Source organism: Ahaetulla prasina, chromosome 7 (assembly GCF_028640845.1).
Source record: "Ahaetulla prasina isolate Xishuangbanna chromosome 7, ASM2864084v1, whole genome shotgun sequence".
NCBI classification, from domain to species: domain Eukaryota; kingdom Metazoa; phylum Chordata; class Lepidosauria; order Squamata; family Colubridae; genus Ahaetulla; species Ahaetulla prasina.
In genome coordinates this window covers 97,786,166-97,804,650 of record NC_080545.1, presented here as the reverse complement: position 1 = coordinate 97,804,650, position 18,485 = coordinate 97,786,166, and the positions used below count along the sequence as shown (strand labels likewise).

The 18,485-nt window shown below is 47.8% G+C and overlaps 1 protein-coding gene across 1 annotated transcript in view; it reads left to right on the top strand.

Annotated features, from left to right (window-relative positions):
- PLXNA4 (plexin A4) overlaps nucleotides 1-18,485 on the top strand; it is a 703,335-nt gene that overhangs the window by 550,882 nt on the left and 133,968 nt on the right. Inside the window, exon 12 of the mRNA XM_058190650.1 lies at nucleotides 14,345-14,441. Within this exon, the coding sequence (XP_058046633.1) occupies nucleotides 14,345-14,441 (97 nt within the window). The remainder of the gene's footprint in view (nucleotides 1-14,344; nucleotides 14,442-18,485) is intronic.

Sequence of the window (18,485 nt, the reverse complement as noted above, 5' to 3'; positions counted from 1 at the left end):
TTCGTGCCTAAGGTGGGACTAGAACTCACCATCTCCTGGTGATTGGCTCAAAGTCACCCAGCTGGCTTTTGTGCCTAAGGCGGTACTAGAGCTCGTGAGTCTATGAGTCTGATGGGCAGCAAATAAATTAGACAGAAGCATGGTTCAACCATTTCAGAGACATTCTTTCCTAATCTAACGGAAGAATCTGCTTGAGCAAGTTTGAGGAACCTCTACCTATCTCCTTCTTCGTGAATTCTTCTACTTCCCTGCCGGTGTTCCTCCGTCCCTGCAGCTGGCTGAGCGTCAAGCTTCTCGCCTCTGCTTGTTGCCTTGCAGACAGATGTTGTCCTTTTAATTAACAGCCTCGGTGGCCATGAAAGCCCCATGGAGGCCATGAAAGGATTCATAGCTTTCCGCTCAGCTCGGAGTAGCAGTAGCAGCGATGCGGTCAAGAGGAACTAATGTCAAATGAAGCCAGGAGATGTATGAGTTCAGAGGGGGCTACCCAAACCCTTTCTGTCCCTCTCACATCATATTTTTGCCTTGGGTTAATTACTCATCATTCCAGCTTGCAAGATTTTATGCCCGAGTGTCACCCTCGCCCACCCCAGTGGCTTCTCTTTCACCGCGTCTTCTAAACCCAAGATTATGCAGACAAGGAAAAAAATGGATTAGGTGGAAGGCTAGCTCTGGCTGGCAGGAATTGATTTTGATTTTTTTTTAAAAAATTATTATTATTATCCTTTGACCAGATCATATATATCTCTCACGGCTTCTTCAAAACATTGGGATTTTAAGTAGAGTCCCCTCTAGGGTAGAGACGCCCAAGGAAACAAAACTTCTCCTGAAATGTCTCTGGAGATTCTCGGCCATCCAGGTCATGGTTGTCCCAAAGATGCTCCTTCAAGAGGCAACTGGACTTTCCGATTTTTTTCTTCGAAGACATTTCACTTCTCGTCCAAGAAGCTTCTTCGGCTCTGACTCAGAGTTGGGTTTCAGCAGGTTCTGACCAGTTCTGGAGAACCGGTAGCGGAAATTTTGAATAGTTCGGAAAACCGGTAGTAAGAAGTCTGACTGGCCCCGCCCTGATCTATTCTCTGCCTCCCAAGTCCCAGCTGATCGGGAGGAAATGGGGATTTTGCGGTAATCTTCCCCCGGAGTGGGGTGGGAATGGAGATTTTACAGTATCCTTCCCTTGGAGTGGGGTGGGAATGGAGATTTTACAATATCCTTTCCCTGCCACACCCACCAAGCCACACACCCCAAGCAATACCACACCCACCAAGCCACACCCACAGAACCGGTAGTAATAAAATTTGAAACCCACCACTGCTCTGACTGGATGGTGGGGAATGGAAAGATTTATGCTCCTTGCCGACAGCTGGTCATTTGTATCCTTTTCGAGAGTCGTTTAGGCCACTTGGAGGTTTATCTGTGTCCTCAGGGTCACCTGAGTGGTGCAAATGGGTTTGGAGCAGTGGTGGGTTTCAATTTTTTTTACTACCGGTTCTGTGGGTGTGGCTTGGTGGATGTGGCAGGGGAAGGATACTGTCGTGTCCCACTCCTCCGCTGATGGCCGGGTCGGAGAAGTCCGTATCAAGCGTGCCTCTGCAGCTCTGCCAAAGTCCTATCAGAGTTCTCAAGGCAGGAAGTGACTTCAGCAATCCAAGTTAGACTTTGCCTGACTCAGAGAATGCCAGAAAGCAGATCCTTTATATAGGCCATGGGGTGTGGCTCCATGACTCAGCACTTATCCAGGCCTGCCCCTCCCTTCCTTTTGCTGACGTCGCCTCTCCATTCTCCAGAAGCGGGGATCTGTCCAGCCTCCAGCTGTTGGCAATCTGAGCTCATGACTGGTTTCACATTCTTCAGGCTCACATGCTGTGGGGGAGGGGTTTAGTTGCTCCGTTTGCCTGGGCATGGTGCCAGGACTGGGGGCTGAAGGCACGTCAGGCCCTTCGTCTTGCTCGGCCTGTCTGGGCATGGTGCCAGGGCTGGGGGCTGGAGGCATGCCAGGACATTCTTCCAAATATCAGCGTCCGGCAGGAGATAAGAGGGGCCCGGCTGCGGCAGGGGGAGCGAGCGAGACACAACAGATACTGTAAAATTTGCATTCCCTCCCCAATCCAGGGAAGGATAGTGCAGAATCCCCATTTCCTCCCGATCAGCTGGGGCTTGGGTGGCAGAGAATAGATGAGGGTGGGGCCAGTCAGAGTTTTTACTACCGGTTCTCCAAACTATTCAAAATTTCCGCTACAGGTTCTCCAGAACTGGTGAGAACCTGTTGAAACCAAACCTCTGGTGTGGCAACTTCTTGGGACTGTTGAAACGGCCGTGTTGTAGATTGGAGATAGATGATGTCGTATCCCTCCCTCTCTGTTGAGGGAGGGCTGTTCAGTTTTGACCTAGAGGGACTCTTGGACCCCTCTTTCAAACCAGGAGTCCCCTCTGTCCAAAATGTGGATTTTGCTGTCTTCCAAAGAGTGGCCTTTGTCTTTTAAATGCAGATGGCCTGCTGAATCTTGTCCTGATGGCTTTGTTTCTCCTATGTTGCGCCACGCGTTTGTGAAGCGGCTGTTTTGTTTCCCCAATGTACAGATCCGAATATGGTTCACTGCATTGTACTGCATAGACCACATTTCTTGGTTGATTGAAAAAGCAAAATGTCTTCAAAGAAAAACCAGGAAGTTCAGTTGCCTCTTGAAAAAGCTCCTTTGGGACTTCTCCTTAAAAGCACTCTGAGTATTTATTTGTGCGTAGAAGATTTATAATGTGGCTTTTAGCAATAGCAATAACGGTTAGACTTATATACCGCTTGAGAGAGCTTTGCAGCCCTCAGTGGTTCATAGAATCAGGATATCACCCTCCCCCTCCCAACAATCGGGGTCCTCAATTTTTCCAACCTTGGAAGGATGGAAAGTTGAGTCAACCTTGAGCTGATCTGGATTGAACTACTAGCTCAGGGCAGAATTAGCCTGCGATGCTGCATTTTAACCACTGTGCCACCACAGTGGCTATTAAATAAAATCTTTTGGCCAGGGAATCCTAAAATACAATTGACATGGTGCAGTCAAAGGCTAACCTCAAGCGAATCAAACGACGACAACCTGATGTTACAGGTTGCACAATAACAGAGTCGGAAGGGGCCTTGGAGGTCTTCTAGCCCAACCCACTGCTCTAGCAGGAGACCCTATACCAGTGATGGCTAACCTTTTTATTTATTATTATTATTTATTATTTATTGAATTTTTATACCGCCCTTCTCCCGAAGGACTCAGGGCGGTGTACAGCCGGAGATAAAATACAAAATATGTACAATTAAAACAAATTTAAACATATCAAAATTACAAAAACGGCTAATAATTAAAATTAAATTTAAAATATTTAAGAATATTAATAAAACCCCAATTTAAAATCAAACTATTATGCCAGTCCCGCTTGAATAAATAAGTATGTTTTTAGCTCACGACGGAAGGTCCGAAGATCAGGCACTTGACACAGGCCAGGGGGGAGTTCATTCCAGAGCGTCGATGCTCCCACAGAGAAGGCCCTACCCCTGGGGGCCGCCAGCCGACACTGTTTGGCGGACGGCACCCTGAGGAGACCCTCTCTATGAGAGCGTACGGGTCGGTGGGAGGCATAGGGTAGCAGCAGCCGGTCTCGCAAGTACCCGGGTCCTAAGCCATGGAGCTCTTTAAAGGTAGTAACCAAAATCTTGAAGCGCACCCGAAAGACCACAGGAAGCCAGTGCAGACTACGGAGCAGTGGTGTTACGTGGGAGCCATGAGCGGCTCCCATTACTACTCGCGCAGCCGCATTCTGGACTAACTGCAGCCTCCGGGTGCACCTCAAAGGCAGCCCCATGTAGAAAGCATTGCAGTAATCCAACCGAGACGTAACCAGAGCGTGAGTGACTGTGCATAAGGCATCCCGGTCAAGGAAGGGACGCAACTGGCGGACCAAGCGAACTTGGTAAAAGGCCCTCCTGGAGACGGCCGCCAGATGTTCATCAAAGGACAGCCGTCCATCCAGGAGGACGCCCAAGTTGCGAACCACCTCCTTTGGGGCCACTAACTCGCCCCCAACAGTCAGCTGCGGATGCAGCTGACTGTACCGGGGTGCCGGCATCCACAGCCACTCCGTCTTGGAGGGATTGAGTTTGAGTCTGTTTCTCCCCATCCAGACCCGTACAGCTTCCAGGCACCGGGACAGCACTTCGACCACTTCGTTGGGGTGGTCCGGGGTGGAAAAGTACAGCTGAGTATCATCAGCGTACAGATGATAACTCACCCCGAAACCACTGATGACCTCACCCAGCGGCTTCATATAGATGTTGCCGTTGCGTGCCAAAAGCATGGGGAGCGTGGGGTGGTCACGTGCCTACGTGCCCACACCCATAATTCAATTCCTCCCCGACACCCCACCACGCATGCACTCGTGAACCCCCCCCACGCTCCCCACGCTTTTGGCACATGATGCCAAAAAGGTTATCAGTGGGCCCAATAGGCCCGTTTTTCACCCTCCCAAGGCTCCAGAGGCTTTCTTGGAGCCTGGGGAGAGCGAAAACGGCCTTCTCCAACCCCCCAGGAGGCCCTCCGGAAGCTGGTAATGGCCCACTGCCTAACTTCCAGTAGGCCTAGAAGGCCCATTTTTCGCCCTCCCTAGACTCCAGAGGCATTCTTGGAGCCTGGGGAGGGTGAAAATTGTCTTCCCCCCACACCCAAGGCACTCCGGAGGCTGGAAATAGCCCGTTTCCTGACTTCCGGTGGGTCTGGAAGGCCCAAAAATCAGCATGCGTGCTGGAGCTGAGCTAGGGTAATGCTTGCATGTTGCACGCGTGCCACAGGTTCGCCATCACAGCCCTATACCATTTCAGAAAAATGGTTGTCCAATCTCTTCTTAAAAGCCTCTAGTGCTGGAGCACTCACAATTTCTGGAGGCAAGTCGATCCATTGATTGTTCTCACTATCAGAAAATTTCTCCATAGTTCTAGGTTGCTTCTCTCCTTGATGAGTTTCCACCCATTGCTTCTTGTTCTACCCTCAGGTGCTTTGGAGAATAGCTTGACTCCCTCTTCTTTGTGGCAGTTCCTGAGATATTGGAAGACTGCTATCATGTCCCCCACCTGTTTGTTAGACTTGACTAGGGATGGCTAACCTTTTCCGGACCGAGTGCCCAAAGTGTGCACGCGAACCCCCAAAATGCAATGTGCGCACGGCCCCTTTGCATGTGCCCCACCTCCATGCATGTGCCCCCCTGTGCCCGCACATGCCCCCCGCATGCCCCCCACTCTCATACATGCGCACAGGGCCCCCGGCCCCCATTCATGCACATGCCCCTACCTGCACCCTGCTCCCCCTGTGCATGTGTGGCAGAGACCTGAAGACCAGCTGACTAGCGGGAGGCATGTGCGCATGCATAGTGGAGCTGAGCTCAGGCAACGGCTCACATGCCCACAGAGAAGGTGCTGTGTGCCACCTGTCGTGTCCCACTCCTCCTCTGACGGCCGGGTCTGGGAAGTCTCTATCCAGTGTGGCCACGAAGCCTCTGCAGCTTTGCCAAATTCCTGTCAGAGTTCTCAGGGCAGGCAGGAATCCAAGGTGTGACTTCAGCAACCAGATGAGACTTTGCCTGACTCAAGGAATGCCAAAAAGCAGATCCTTTATATAGGCCATGGGGTGTGACTCCATGACTCAGCACTTATCCAGGCCTGCCCCTCCCTTCCTTTTGCTGACGTCGACTCTCCATTCTCTGGAAGCGGGGATCTGCCCACCTTTCGTCCTCCTCAGCTGCCGGCAATTCTAGCTCGTGGCTGGCTTCGTGCTCACACGCTGTAGGAGGGAGGTTTGTTTGCTCAGTCTGTCCGGGCATGGTGCCAGGGCTGGGGGCTGGAGGCATGCCAGGCTGTTCCTCTTCATAATCAGTCTCTGGCTCAGATAGCAGGAGATGGGAGGGGCCCGGCTGAGGAGAGGAGGGCGGGCAAGGCACAACACCACCTCTGGCACGTGTGCTATTGGTTTGCTATCATGGGACTAGACATACCTAGTCCATTCAACTGGTCATTGTACAATTTAGCAGCTGGATTTCGAAGACTCTTGGAGAGTACACTTATCAAGGACAGAAGCAACTCAGAACGCAAGAAAAATTCATTGACAGTGAGGGCAACGAACCAGTGGAACAGCTTTGCCTCCAGAGGTTGTACTTCAACACTGGAGGTTTTTAAGAAGAGACTGGACAGGCATTTGTCCAGAACGGTGTAGGCTCTCTTGTTTGAGCACGGGGTTGGATTAGAAGACCTCCAAGGTCCCTTCCTCTGGGATTCTGTTTGCTGAAAGTTACAGCGAGAAGAATTGCAAAGGTATTTGAAAATTTTGAGGCGGAGGCACCCCCCGGGAGTGATGCTCAAATATAGAAAAGCACATTAGGTGAGTAGACAGCTGTTTGTAGGGTTTTGTGGGGGTTTTTTTGGTAGCATTGATTAAAAAAACCAGTCAGGCCTCAAATGATGTTGTCAGCATTCCGAGTAACACCCCCAACGAAAGAAGACTCCGAGGCTAGAAGTTCCTTAACGTTCCATTTTATTAGAGATGTCATATTGTCACATCTGGGAGAACCTGAATCTGAAAGCTTGCAGGTTTTCCCCACCCAAAAGAAAGTCCAAGTCCCTGCCCAGCACCCACATGTCCATCACACGGTCCAATCATAGCACCATCCCAACTGGAGATGCCTCCCAGTTCCATCCGTCCAGGAGCAGGGCAAGATGTCCTTGACTCTTTGAGAAAGGAATGTTATTATGACTACATATCACCCTCGCTCCATTCAATCCCCCCCCTCCCAGTTTCCCACAGTCGTAAATGTAGCAGGCCTGAAGGCCCAACTAAAAAGATGTTACAGTTTCTTGCTCTCCGTTAGACTCATCTCCTGAACTTCCCTGATGAGGGAAGGATGTCCAGATAGCTTCCAAAACTGGACACGATGATCTCAAGTTCAGCGTTTTCTTCTTGCATGCCATGATCCCATCACAAATGTTTAACCATCTTGGTTTGAAAAAAAACAAATGAAACGGAAACATGGTCTACGCATCAGGGTGGAGGCCCCGCTGGTGAACGGCTAATTGGGTTACCTTTGCACCGAGATCAATTGCTGAGTAGTAGTAACTCGCTCTTTACTCGGTGGTCACAGAAACCACAGGATGCCTGGACTGTGGCACGGATCGCCAGCTGATTTGAGACGAACCCCTCCCTCTACCTAAAGCCCTGGGTGGGGGGGACAGCTTGGGTAGCTATTGCTGCACTGAAGAACAAAATACAAAAGGAGAGAGGGCAGGAAAGCAAAGGAAATCCTGAGGTTTTATCTTCTCAAGGGAGCCTAGTCGGGGGTCCAAGAATCAATTCTGTGTCTGTGTGTGTGAGAGAGAGAGAGAGAGGGAGGGAGAGGGGGAGAGGGAGGGAGAGGGGGAGAGGGAGGGAGGGAGGGAGCAGGAGGGAGAGAGAGAGAGAGAGAGAGAGAGAGAGCGCAGAAGGGCATGGTTCCTTCCTGCCCTTCTGCTTCCTCTCCCTCCCTCCTTTCTCTGTTTCCTTCCTTCCTTCCTTCTTTCCTCTCTCATCTATTTCTTTCTCCCTCCCTCCTTCATTCCTCATTTCTCTCTTCTCCTTCCTTCCCTTCTCATCTTTTTTCCTTCCTTCTCTCTTTCCCCTCTCATCTATTTCCTTCTCCCTCTCTCCTTCATTCCTCATTTCTCTTTCTCCTTCCTTCCTTCCTTCCTTCCTTCCTCCCTTCCCTCCCCTCTTATCTATTTCTTTCTCTCTCCCTCCCTCCTTCATTCCTCATTTCTTTCTCTTGCCTTCACTCATCTTCCTTCCTTCCTTCCTTCCTTCCTTCCTTCCTTCCTTCCTTCCTTCCTTCCTTCCTTCCTTCCTTCCTTCCTTCCTCTCTCATCTATTTCTTTCTCCCTCCCTCCCTCCTTTAGTCCTCATTTCTCTTCCTTCCTTCCTTCCTTCCTTCCTTCCTTCCTTCCTTCCTTCCTTCCTTCCTTTCTTCCTTCCTTTCTTCCTTCCTTCCTTCCTCTCTCATCTATTTCTTTCTCCCTCCCTCCTTCATTCCTCATTTCTCTCTTCTCCTTCCTTCCCTTCTCATCTTCTTTCCTTCCTTCTCTCTTTCCCCTCTCATCTATTTCCTTCACCCTCTCTCCTTCATTCCTCATTTCTCTTTCTCCTTCCTTCCTTCCTCCCTTCCTCCCTTCCTTCCTTCCTCCCTTCCCTCCCTCCCCTCTTATCTATTTCTTTCTCCCTCCCTCCTTCATTCCTCATTTCTTTCTCTTGCCTTCACTCATCTTCCTTCCTTCCTTCCTTCCTTCCTTCCTTCCTTCCTTCCTTCCTTCCTTCCTTCCTTCCTTCCTTCCTTCCTTCCTCTCTCATCTATTTCTTTCTCCCTCCCTCCCTCCTTTGGTCCTAATTTCCCTTCCTTCCTTCCTTCCTTCCTTCCTTCCTTCCTTCCTTCCTTCCTTCCTTCCTTCCTTCCTTCCTTCCCCAATTTTCACAGCCTATGCTGGTTCTCTATCTATTTGCGCTGCGGAAGGAAAGGAAAGGAGATCGGGGAACTCAGAAAACCGCCCTCCGAATGATAAAATCCTTCCTTCCCTCCTGTCCTTCTTTTCCAAGCCCCAAATATCGAAGGAGAGATGCAGGGGTGCCCTCTTGGCAGTCCATGTCTAAAGTGCTTTTAGAAAAGTATATTTCATGCCTTTTTCCCCGGAGAGATTTGATTTACAAGAAATATAGATGCACCTTGAGCAGAACAGTAGTCACTTGGAAACCCTGGCAAATAAGTACAAATGAGTTTGCATGTTAACTGATCGTCTAAATGAGCGTTTACTGCTTGTTAATTTAAAAGTTCATTTCAGAATACAGGAAGTCCTCGACTTAGGACCACAATTGAGCCCGAAAGTTCTGTTGCTAAATGAGACAGTGGTTAAGTTGAGTTTTGCCCCATTTTACAACCTTTCTTGCCACCGTTGTTAAGCGAATCACCGCAGTAGTTAGAATAGAATAGAATAGAATAGAATAGAATAGAATTTTTATTGGCCAAGTGTGATTGGACACACAAGGAATTTGTCTTGGTGCATATGCTCTCAGTGTACGTAAAAGAAAAGATACGTTCATCAAGGTACGACATTTACAACACAATTGATGATCAATATATCAATATAAATCATAAGGATTGCCAGCAACAAGTTATAGTCATACAGTCATAAGTGGAAAGAGATTGGTGATGGGAACTATGAAACGATTAATAGTAGTGCAGATTCAGTAAATAGTCTGACAGTGTTGAGGGAATTATTTGTTTAGCAGAGTGATGGCCTTGGGAAAAACTGTTCTTGTGTCTAGTTGTTCTGGTGTGCAGTGCTCTATAGCGTCGTTTTGAGGGTAGGAGTTGAAACAGTTTATGTCCAGGATGCGAGGATCTGCAAATATTTTCACGGCCCTCTTCTTGATTCGTGCAGTATACAGGTCCTCAATGGAAGGCAGGTTGGTAGCCATTGTTTTTTCTGCAGTTCTAATTATCCTCTGAAGTCTGTGTTTTTCTTGTTGGGTTGCAGAACCGAACCAGACAGTTATAGAAGTGCAAATAACAGACTCAATAATTCCTCTGTAGAATTGGATCAGCAGCTCCTTGGGCAGTTTGAGCTTACTGAGTTGGCGCAGAAAAAACATTCTTTGTTGTCCTTTTTAATGATGTTTTTGATGTTAGCTGTCCATTTGAGATCTTGCGATATGATAGAACCCAGAAATTTGAAGGTTTCTACTGTTGATACTGTGTTGTCAAGTATTGTGAGAGGTGGAAGTATGGAAGGGTATTTCCTAAAGTCTACCACCATTTCTACGGTTTTGAGTGTGTTCAGTTCCAGATTGTTTTGGTTGCACCACAAGGCTAGTCGTTCGACCTCTCGTCTATATGCGGATTCGTCATTGTCTCGAATGAGACCAATCACTGTTGTGTCATCTGCGAACTTCAGTAGCTTAACAAATGGATCATTGGAGATGCAGTCATTGGTATACAGAGAGAAGAGAAGTGGGGAGAGCACACAGCCTTGGGGGGCCCCTGTGCTAATTGTACAGGTATTTGATGTGATCTTGCTTAGCTTCACCTGCTGCTTCCTGTTTGTTAGGAAGCTTGTGATCCACTTACAAGTCTGTTCCGGTACCTGTAGCTGGTTTAGCTTAGTTAGAAGAATGTCTGGAATGATGGTATTGAATGCTGAGTTAAGTTAGTTCCCACGTTTGTTAAATGAATCCGGCTTCCCCCTTGCTTGTCAGAAGGTCGCAAAAGGGAATCATGTGACCTCGGGACAGTGCAACCGTCATAAATAGGAACAGGTTGCAAAGCACCTGGTTCGTTGTCATGTGACCACCAGGATGCTACAACGGTTGTAAGTGTGAAAAACAGTCATAAGTAGCTGTTTTGAGTGTCGTTGTAACTTCAAATGGTCATTAAAGGAAAGGTTGTAAGTCAAGGACTACATGTACAACGCAATGCAATAGAATAGAATAGAATAGAATAGAATAGAATAGAATAGAATAGAATAGAATAGAATTCTTTATTGGCCAAGTGTGGTTGGACCCACAAGGAATTTGTCTTGGTGCATATGCTCTCAGTGTACATAAAAGAAAAAATACCTTCATCAAGGTACAACATTTACAACACAAATGATGGTCATAGGGTACACTGTAACACTTAATGATACAACACTTAATGATAATCATAGGGTACAAATATAATACAATATTCACAGTACTTTTGTATTTTATATTATAAACTAATAAAAAGGACAATTCTTAAATCAAAGAAAGAAAGTCCCCCAGCGAACTAGGAGATATATTCATTCAAAATATTTGGGGAGGAGATCAGCTGGCAGGAATTCTTGGAACCCATTCCTTTCCCCTTAATAAATCTCGTTAAAGAAGAATACGACATTCACAGCCTGTAAGTTCGAACGGTCCCTAAATGAACCGTTGTAACTTGAGGACGACCTGTATCCATGGATAGTTTCTTTAAAACGGGTGGGGAACGATGACCCTTTTATAACCTGGGGACTTCCAATTCCCAAAATTCCCGAGCTGGAGTTGAAATCCGCAAGTCATAAGGAGACCATCGTCCCCTGTCTTCATATCACCACACCCTACTTGAAAAGCTGCCTTGTTTCAATTCGGTAGACACAATGCAGAACCTGGATGCAAAAAACAACCCAGGGAATCCTAAAGAATTCCTATTGCATTCAGGAACCCAATTCTCAACTGAAGGGATGTGTCAGTTTTGGAAGACAATTCTCTTTTTGCTTCTTAACTGCCACATATTTTACCTGGGGAAGTTGGGAGGGGGTTGTTGTTGGAGCAGTAGAAAGGTAGTCATAACAACATTCCGTATTCAAGGACTTTTGCCTGTGGCTGATGAAGATTGCCTGAAGATAATAATAATGATAATGATAATGATAATGATAATAATAATAATAATAATAATAATAATAATAATAATAATAATAATAATAATAATAATAATAATAATAATAATAATAATAATATTTTAATTTGTATACCGCCCTTCTCCCGAAGGACTCAGGGTGGTTAACAGCCAAATAAAACAACAATCAAAACATATACTATACAACTAAAAACAATAGCTAAAAAACTTATTTAAATTTGGCCCAACTATTTAAAATACATTTAAAAACCCTATAAAACTGATTGGAAATTAAGAACCCATAAAATCATCTAAAATATTAAAATAAGATGGTATCCAATTGAGTGTGAAGAGTTGATTGGACAATGTGATGAACTTGTGGGTGTGGGGCAGGGCTTGAACTGTCAACTGGGTGTGGAAAACCTGGAAGCTTTCAGATTCGGGTTTTCCCAGCTGTGCCGACATGACATCTCTAATAAATTGGAACTTTGAGGCACCTCAAGCCTCAGAGCTTTATTTCGTTGGGGGTGTTCCTTGGAACTCTGACAGGATGCTGTTTTGCCGGTTTCAGGTTGTAGCTTGGTAGAAATAAAGATATATTTGCCTACATAAGGTTTATGCATTTATTCAGCCGAACAATGATGGGGACCCTCATAGCAAGAGGGAACCCTGAACACTCAAGCACTCCTATTTATATGTTTGCTAAATTACCCACTTCATCACCCAGAAGGACTGGCACACTCCACCCAGACAAGCTGGCCCGCTCTAGATAAGGTAAAGAAATATAGAAATAGTCACCCATCTCCCTTGGAGGTCTTCAGGGACATTGGGTGTTTTCTGAGGAACTTTCTATGACCTTCACGCCAGCTGAGATGATGGTGTCATCAGCACATATGCTCCCTCAAGGTTGTCAATAGAATTATTAGATTCCTGGTCAACAACCATCATCTCCTTTTAAAGGTAAAGGTAAGGGTTCCCCTCGCACATATGTGCTAGTCGTTGCCGACTCTGGAGGGCGATGCTCATCTCCGTTTCAAAGCCGAAGAGCCAGCACTGTCCGAAGACGTCTCCATGGTCATGTGGCCGGCATGACTCAATGCCAAAGGCTCACGGAACACCATTCCCTTTCCACCAAAGGTGGTCCCTATTTTTTCTACTTGCATTCTTTACATGCTTTCAAACTGCTAGGTTGGCAGAAGCTGTGACAAATAACCAGAGCTCACCTGGTTACGCGGCACTAGGGATTCGAACCGCTGAACTGCCGACCTTTCGATCTTAGCTACTGAGCCAATGCGTCCCATTCACCTCCTTTTAACAGCCCCATAATCTCTTGCGGAGTGGAGTCTGGGCAACTGAATAGAGCTAGCAGAGTGTTTTACTGGCCGGATGCCCTTCCTGTCACCAGTGCGGAGTTTTGTTCAGCAGGAAAAATTTTCATTGTGCCCAGAGAGAGAGAAATACCTGCCTCTACCTAGGATCGAACTCACAACCTCCTCATTCTGAGGTGAGAGCTCCACCTCTAGGCCACCGCACCACTCCAGATTCCTGGTCAGCGATGCCCATTAAAAATGCTATTTTTCCAACGGTTTTTGGAGTTGTCGTCGTTGTTGGGTTTTTTTAAAAAAAGAATACCTCAAAATCTGTCGTGTCCTACTCCTCCTCTGACGGCCGGGTCGGGGAAGTCCGTATCAAGCGTGCCTCTGCAGCTTTGCCAAAGTTCTGTCAGAGTACTCAAGGCAGGCAGGAGACCAGGATGTGACTTCAGCAATCCAAGTTAGACTTTGCCTGACTCAAAGAATGCCAGAAAGCAGATCCTTTATATAGGCCATGGGGTGTGGCTCCATGACTCAGCACTTATCCAGGCCTGCCTCTCCCTTCCTTTTGCTGACGTCGCCTCTCCACTCTCTGGAAGCGTGGATCCATCCACCCTCCAGCTGCTGGCAATTCCAGCTTGTGACTGGCTTCATGCTCCTCATGTTCACATGCTGTGGGGGAGGGGTTTATTTGCTCGGTCTGTCCGGGCATGGTGCCAGGACTGGGGGCTGGAGGCATGTCAGGCCATTCGTCTTGCACGGTCTGTCCGGGCATGGTGCCAGGACTGGGGGCTGGAGGCATGTCAGACCATTTGTCTTGCTCGGTCTGTCCGGGCATGGTGCCAGGACTGGGTGTCGTGTCCCACTCCTCCACTGACGACCAGGTCAGGGAAATCTGAATCAGGCGTGCCTCTGCAGCTCTGCCAAAGTCCTAGCAAAGTTCTCAAAGCAGGCAGGAGACCAGAAAGTGACTTCAGCAAGATATGTTAGACTTTGCCTGACTCAGAGAATGCCAGAAAGCAGATCCTTTATATAGGCCATGGGGTGTGGCTCCTGCCCCTCCCTTCCTTCTGTCGCCGCCGCCTATCAATTCTTCTGAAGCAAGGGTCACTCCAGTCTGCAGCTGTTTGTAATTGACCTTCCTCAGGCTCACATGCTGTGGGGGAGGGGGAGGGGTCTAGTTGCTCCGTTTGCCTGGGCATGGAGCCAGAGCTGGGGGCTGGAGGTACTTCTTCCTCCTCAGCCTGTCTGGGCATGGAGCCAGGGCTGGGGCCAGGAGGCATACTAGGACATTCCTCAGCGTTTGGAAGCAGATAAGAAGGCCCCGGCTGCGGTGAAAGCGGGCGAGACACAACACTGGGGGCTGGAGGCATGCCAGGACATTCTTCTGCACTATCAGCGTCCAGCAGGAGATGAGAGGGGCCCGGCTGCGGAGAGGGGGGCAAGCGAGGCACAACAAAATCCAAACAGATAGTCCCATTGCAACTGTTGTTGTTTTTTTAAAAAAACAAACTCAGTTTTGCATACAGTGACAAACCGAGAGTCGGATCAACAGGCGTTCTGATGTCTGTTTTGTTCCCTTCCCTGTTTAGTATTCCTATGACGGGATGGAGATAAACAGTTTGCCGGTGGATCTGACCGTCGTGTGGAATGGGAATTTCAACATTGACAACCCAGCCCAGAATAAAGGTAACTTGTCGTTTCAACTTGTCCTTGGAAGCGGTAACCTTAGCAACAAGCCGCCTTTGTTTCCTCTAAACCTCGCCAAACGGTGCCTTGCTTCCTTTTGTCATTGATCGCAGGATGTTTTCCTGGATAATTTTTTTTAATTTTTTTGCTCTGCTTTTTAATTAAGGTATTTCATTAACCTGACCCTGATGGCTCCTTTCTGCCTGGAAAAACGACTCCGTTCTCCTCCTCATCAATCCCGAAACACAGGGGTGGGCTTCAAAAATGTTAGCAAGGGGTTCTCTGCCTTGGTGGGTGTGGCTGGGGTGGGCGTGGCTAATTGGCCACTTGCAGCAATGGGGGGGGGGCGGGGAGGCGATTTTGCCCTCCCCGGGCTCCAGAGGCTTTCCTTGCTTTCCTTGCCCTCCCCAGGCTCTGGAGGTCTTCTAGTCCAGAGGTCTCCAACCTTGTCAACTTTAAGACTTGTGGACTTCAACTCCCAGAGTTCCTCAGCCAGCTTTGCTGGCTGAGGGACTCTAGGAGTTGAAGTCCACAAGTCTTAAAGGGACCAAGGTTGGAGATTCCTGCTCTGGAGCCTGGAAACAGGCCCATTTCTGGCCTTCTCGAACTTCCGGTAGGCCTGTATTTTTTTGCCCTCCCCGAGCCTCCGCGCACGCTCTGCACATACCTGCATCCAAAACGGGCTGCGTGGGGACTTCTGGGAAGAGAGGGGTTGGTGGGGCCAGCCAGGAGTGGGATTTTGGGGTTCTCCAAACTGCACAGAATCTTAGCTTAGAGGTTCTCCCGAACCCCTGGGAACCCCCAGCAGCCCATTCCTGCCGAAACACTTTTCCAACTTTTGAAGCTTAATTTCAATAGAAGAGATTACCTCGGGGTGGGGGGGCGGTCCTTGGTGCTCCCTGAGCTTGGCGGTTTTCTTGCAGACGTTTCACGACCCAACTAGGGAACAACATCAGTTAGAAAGGAGTGGGGTTTGCTCTCTGTTTATATACAGGTGGCTTGCCTTCTCGGTGTTGGTTGAGGACAACAACAGCCTAATCAAGAAACCACCAAGAATACTCCCACTGACGCTGACAGGGATATTATATTTATTTATTCATATTTTATTTAACCAAAATAAACCAAAAGCAAATATCACTCCTTCTGGCACTGATGATGTTAGCTAGTTGGGTCGTGAAATGTCTTGATTGTCAAGAAGACAATCAAGCTATGATAGGACCAAGGACCCCCCCCCACTGAACTCTGAGCTACAAATATTCTTTGTGGGGGAGGGGATTTGTTTTGTTTAGTTTCTAACCCAGAAACCAGGTTAATGGTTGTTTGGACCTGGATGAAGTGAATGTGGGAATGAGCAAAGCTGGATTGACTTATATCCTGGGAAGGAGGTAGGAGTGATATTTGTGTATGTGTGACAGAGAGAGAGAGGGAGGGAGGGAGGGAGAAAGGAAAGAAAGAAAGAGAAAGAAAGAAAGACAGAAAGAGAAAGTGAGAGAGAAAGAGAAAGAGAGGGAGGGACGGAGGGAGGGAGAAAAGGAAAGGAAGGAAGAAAAAAGAGAGAAGAAAGGAGGGGGAGAAAAAGTGAAAAGAAGGAAAGAAAGAGGAAGGAAGGAAGGAAGGAGATAAAGTTAGAGTGGCAGAAAGAAAGAGAGAGATGGGGAGGAGGAGAGAGAGGGAGGAGAAAGGAAAGAAAGAAAGAGAAAGAAAGAAAGACAGAAAGAGAAAGTGAGAGAGAAAGAGAACGAGGGAGGGAGAAAGGAAAGGAAGGAAGAAAAAAGAGAAAAGAAAGGAGGGGGAGAGAGAAAAAAAAGTGAGAAAGAAGGAAAGAAAGAGGAAGGAAGGAAATAAAGTTAGTGGCAGAAAGAAAGAGAGAGAGAGAAAGAAAGAGAGAGAGGGAGGGAGAGAGAGGGAGGGAGAAAGGAAAGAAAGAAAGAAAGAAAGAAGGAGAAAGAAAGGAGGAGAGAGAGAAAAAGTGAGAAAGAAAGAAGAAGGAAGGAAAGAAAGAAAGAGAAAGAGAGGGAGGAGAAAGGAAGGAAGGAAAGAAAGTAAGAGGAAGGAAGGAAGAAAGAAAGAAAGAAAGGCGGGAGAGAGAGAAAAAGTGAGAAAGAAGGAAAGAAAGAAAGGAAGGAAGGAGATAAAGTTAGAGTGGCAGAAAGAAAGAAAGAGAGAGAGAGAGAGAGACAGATAGAGAGGGAAGGAGAAAGGAAAGGAAAGGAAAGGAAAGAAAGAAAGAAAAAGAAAGAAAGAAAGAAAGAAAGAAAGAAAGAAAGAAAGAAAGGAGGGAGAGAGAGAAAAAGTGAGAAAGAGAGAGAGAGAGCGAGAGAGAGTGAAAGAAGGAGAGAGGGAGAGAGGGAGAGAGGAATGAGATGGGATGGAGATGGTGTTACCATCACCAATCGCTTCCGAGCAGCTCCGAAGATCAAAGGCCGGGCATGAAGGATTTGCTTCGAGGGGCAGGAGGAGGCCCACTTGTCTCCCTGGCACCCGTGGAAGCCGCCTCTCCGGATATTTGTGGTTTGTTGTGTAGGTGGCATTAAAGGACGACACCCAGAGTACTGCCACCGCTTTGAACTTTCCAGGCGGTTTTCGGGGGCCCTCCTGATTAATCCTGGGATTTAGGCTGGGAGTCAAGAGACCCCACTTTGCTTTCCCTCCCTTTCACTTTTTACTCCTCCTCATTACCATTTGCAACGGGAACCTGCACTGAGATAGATGTGTGTGTGTGTGTGTGTGTGTATATATATATATATATATTATGCCTTTAAATCTCCTTTGGGCTTCTCGGCTGCATCGGAAGGCCTCGCTCTGCGTTTCATCTCTTCCGAAATCGGCCGTTTCGGATCTCTTTTTCCCTGCCCTGCGAAAAAGAGGCCGATGTTTTTCTTCCCGTTTCTTTTGATGGGGTTAAGGAGCCTGGATTGTCTGGTCAGGGCTGTTAAAGAGTCAAGCACTGAAGTTGGGGCTGTGTTGTGTGATGCATTGTGACTTTACTGTGAAGCTGCTCTGTCTCCCTCCCTCCCTCCCTCCCTCTCTCTCTCTCTTCTTCTTCTTCTTCTTCTTCTTTCTTTCTCTCTCTCTCTTTCTCTCTCTCTTTCTCTCCCTCTCTTCTTCTTTCTCTCTTTTTCTCTCTTTTTCTCCTCTCTCTCTCTATTTCTCTCCTCCTCTCTCTTTCTCCCTTTCTCTCCTTCTCTCTCTCTCTCTTTCTTCTTTCTCTCTTTCTCTCACTCTCTCTATTTCTCTCCTCTTCTCTTTCTCTCTCTGTCTTTCTCTGTCTTTCTTTCTTTGTCTTTCTCTCTCTCTATTTCTCTCCTCTCTCTTTCTCTCACTCTTTCTCACTCTCTCTCTCTCTCCTTCTCTTTCTCTCTCTCTCTTTCTCTTTTTCTCTCTCTGCCTCTCTCTCTTTCTCTGTCTTTCTCTCGCTCTGTGTCTTTCTCTCTCTCTTCCTCTTTCTTTCTCTTTCTCTTTCTCTCTCTCTGCCTTTCTCTGTCTTTCTCTCTCTCTATTTCTCTCCTCTCTCTCTTTCTCTTTCTCTTTCTCTTTCTCTTTATCTCTATCTCTATCTCTATCTCTCTAGCTATCTTGCCAGTTTGGTCTAGTGGTTAAGGCACCAGGCTAAAAAGCAGGAGATCAAACGCCAGCTGGGTGATTTTGGGTCAATCACCAGAAGATGGTGAATTCTGGTTAGGGGTGGGCTTCAAAAATTTTAGCAGGGGGTTCTCTGCCCAGTTGCTTGGTGGGTGTGGCCATGGTGGGCGTGGCCTAGTTGTCCTCCTGCACCAAGGGAGGGGCATTTTTGCCCTCCCCGGGCTCCAGAGGCTTTCCTCGAACCTCCGGAAGGGCAAAAACAATCTCCCCAGGGTCCCAAACTTCCAGTAGGCCCGTTTTTCACCCTTCCTGAGCCTCCACACACGCCCTGCACTTACCTGCATCCAAAACGGGCTGCGTGAGGAGTCCTGGGAGGGGTGGGGCGGCAGGGGCGGGGCCAGCCAGGAGTGGGATTTAGGGATTCTCCGAACTGCACAGAATCTTAGCTAGAGGTTCTCCCGA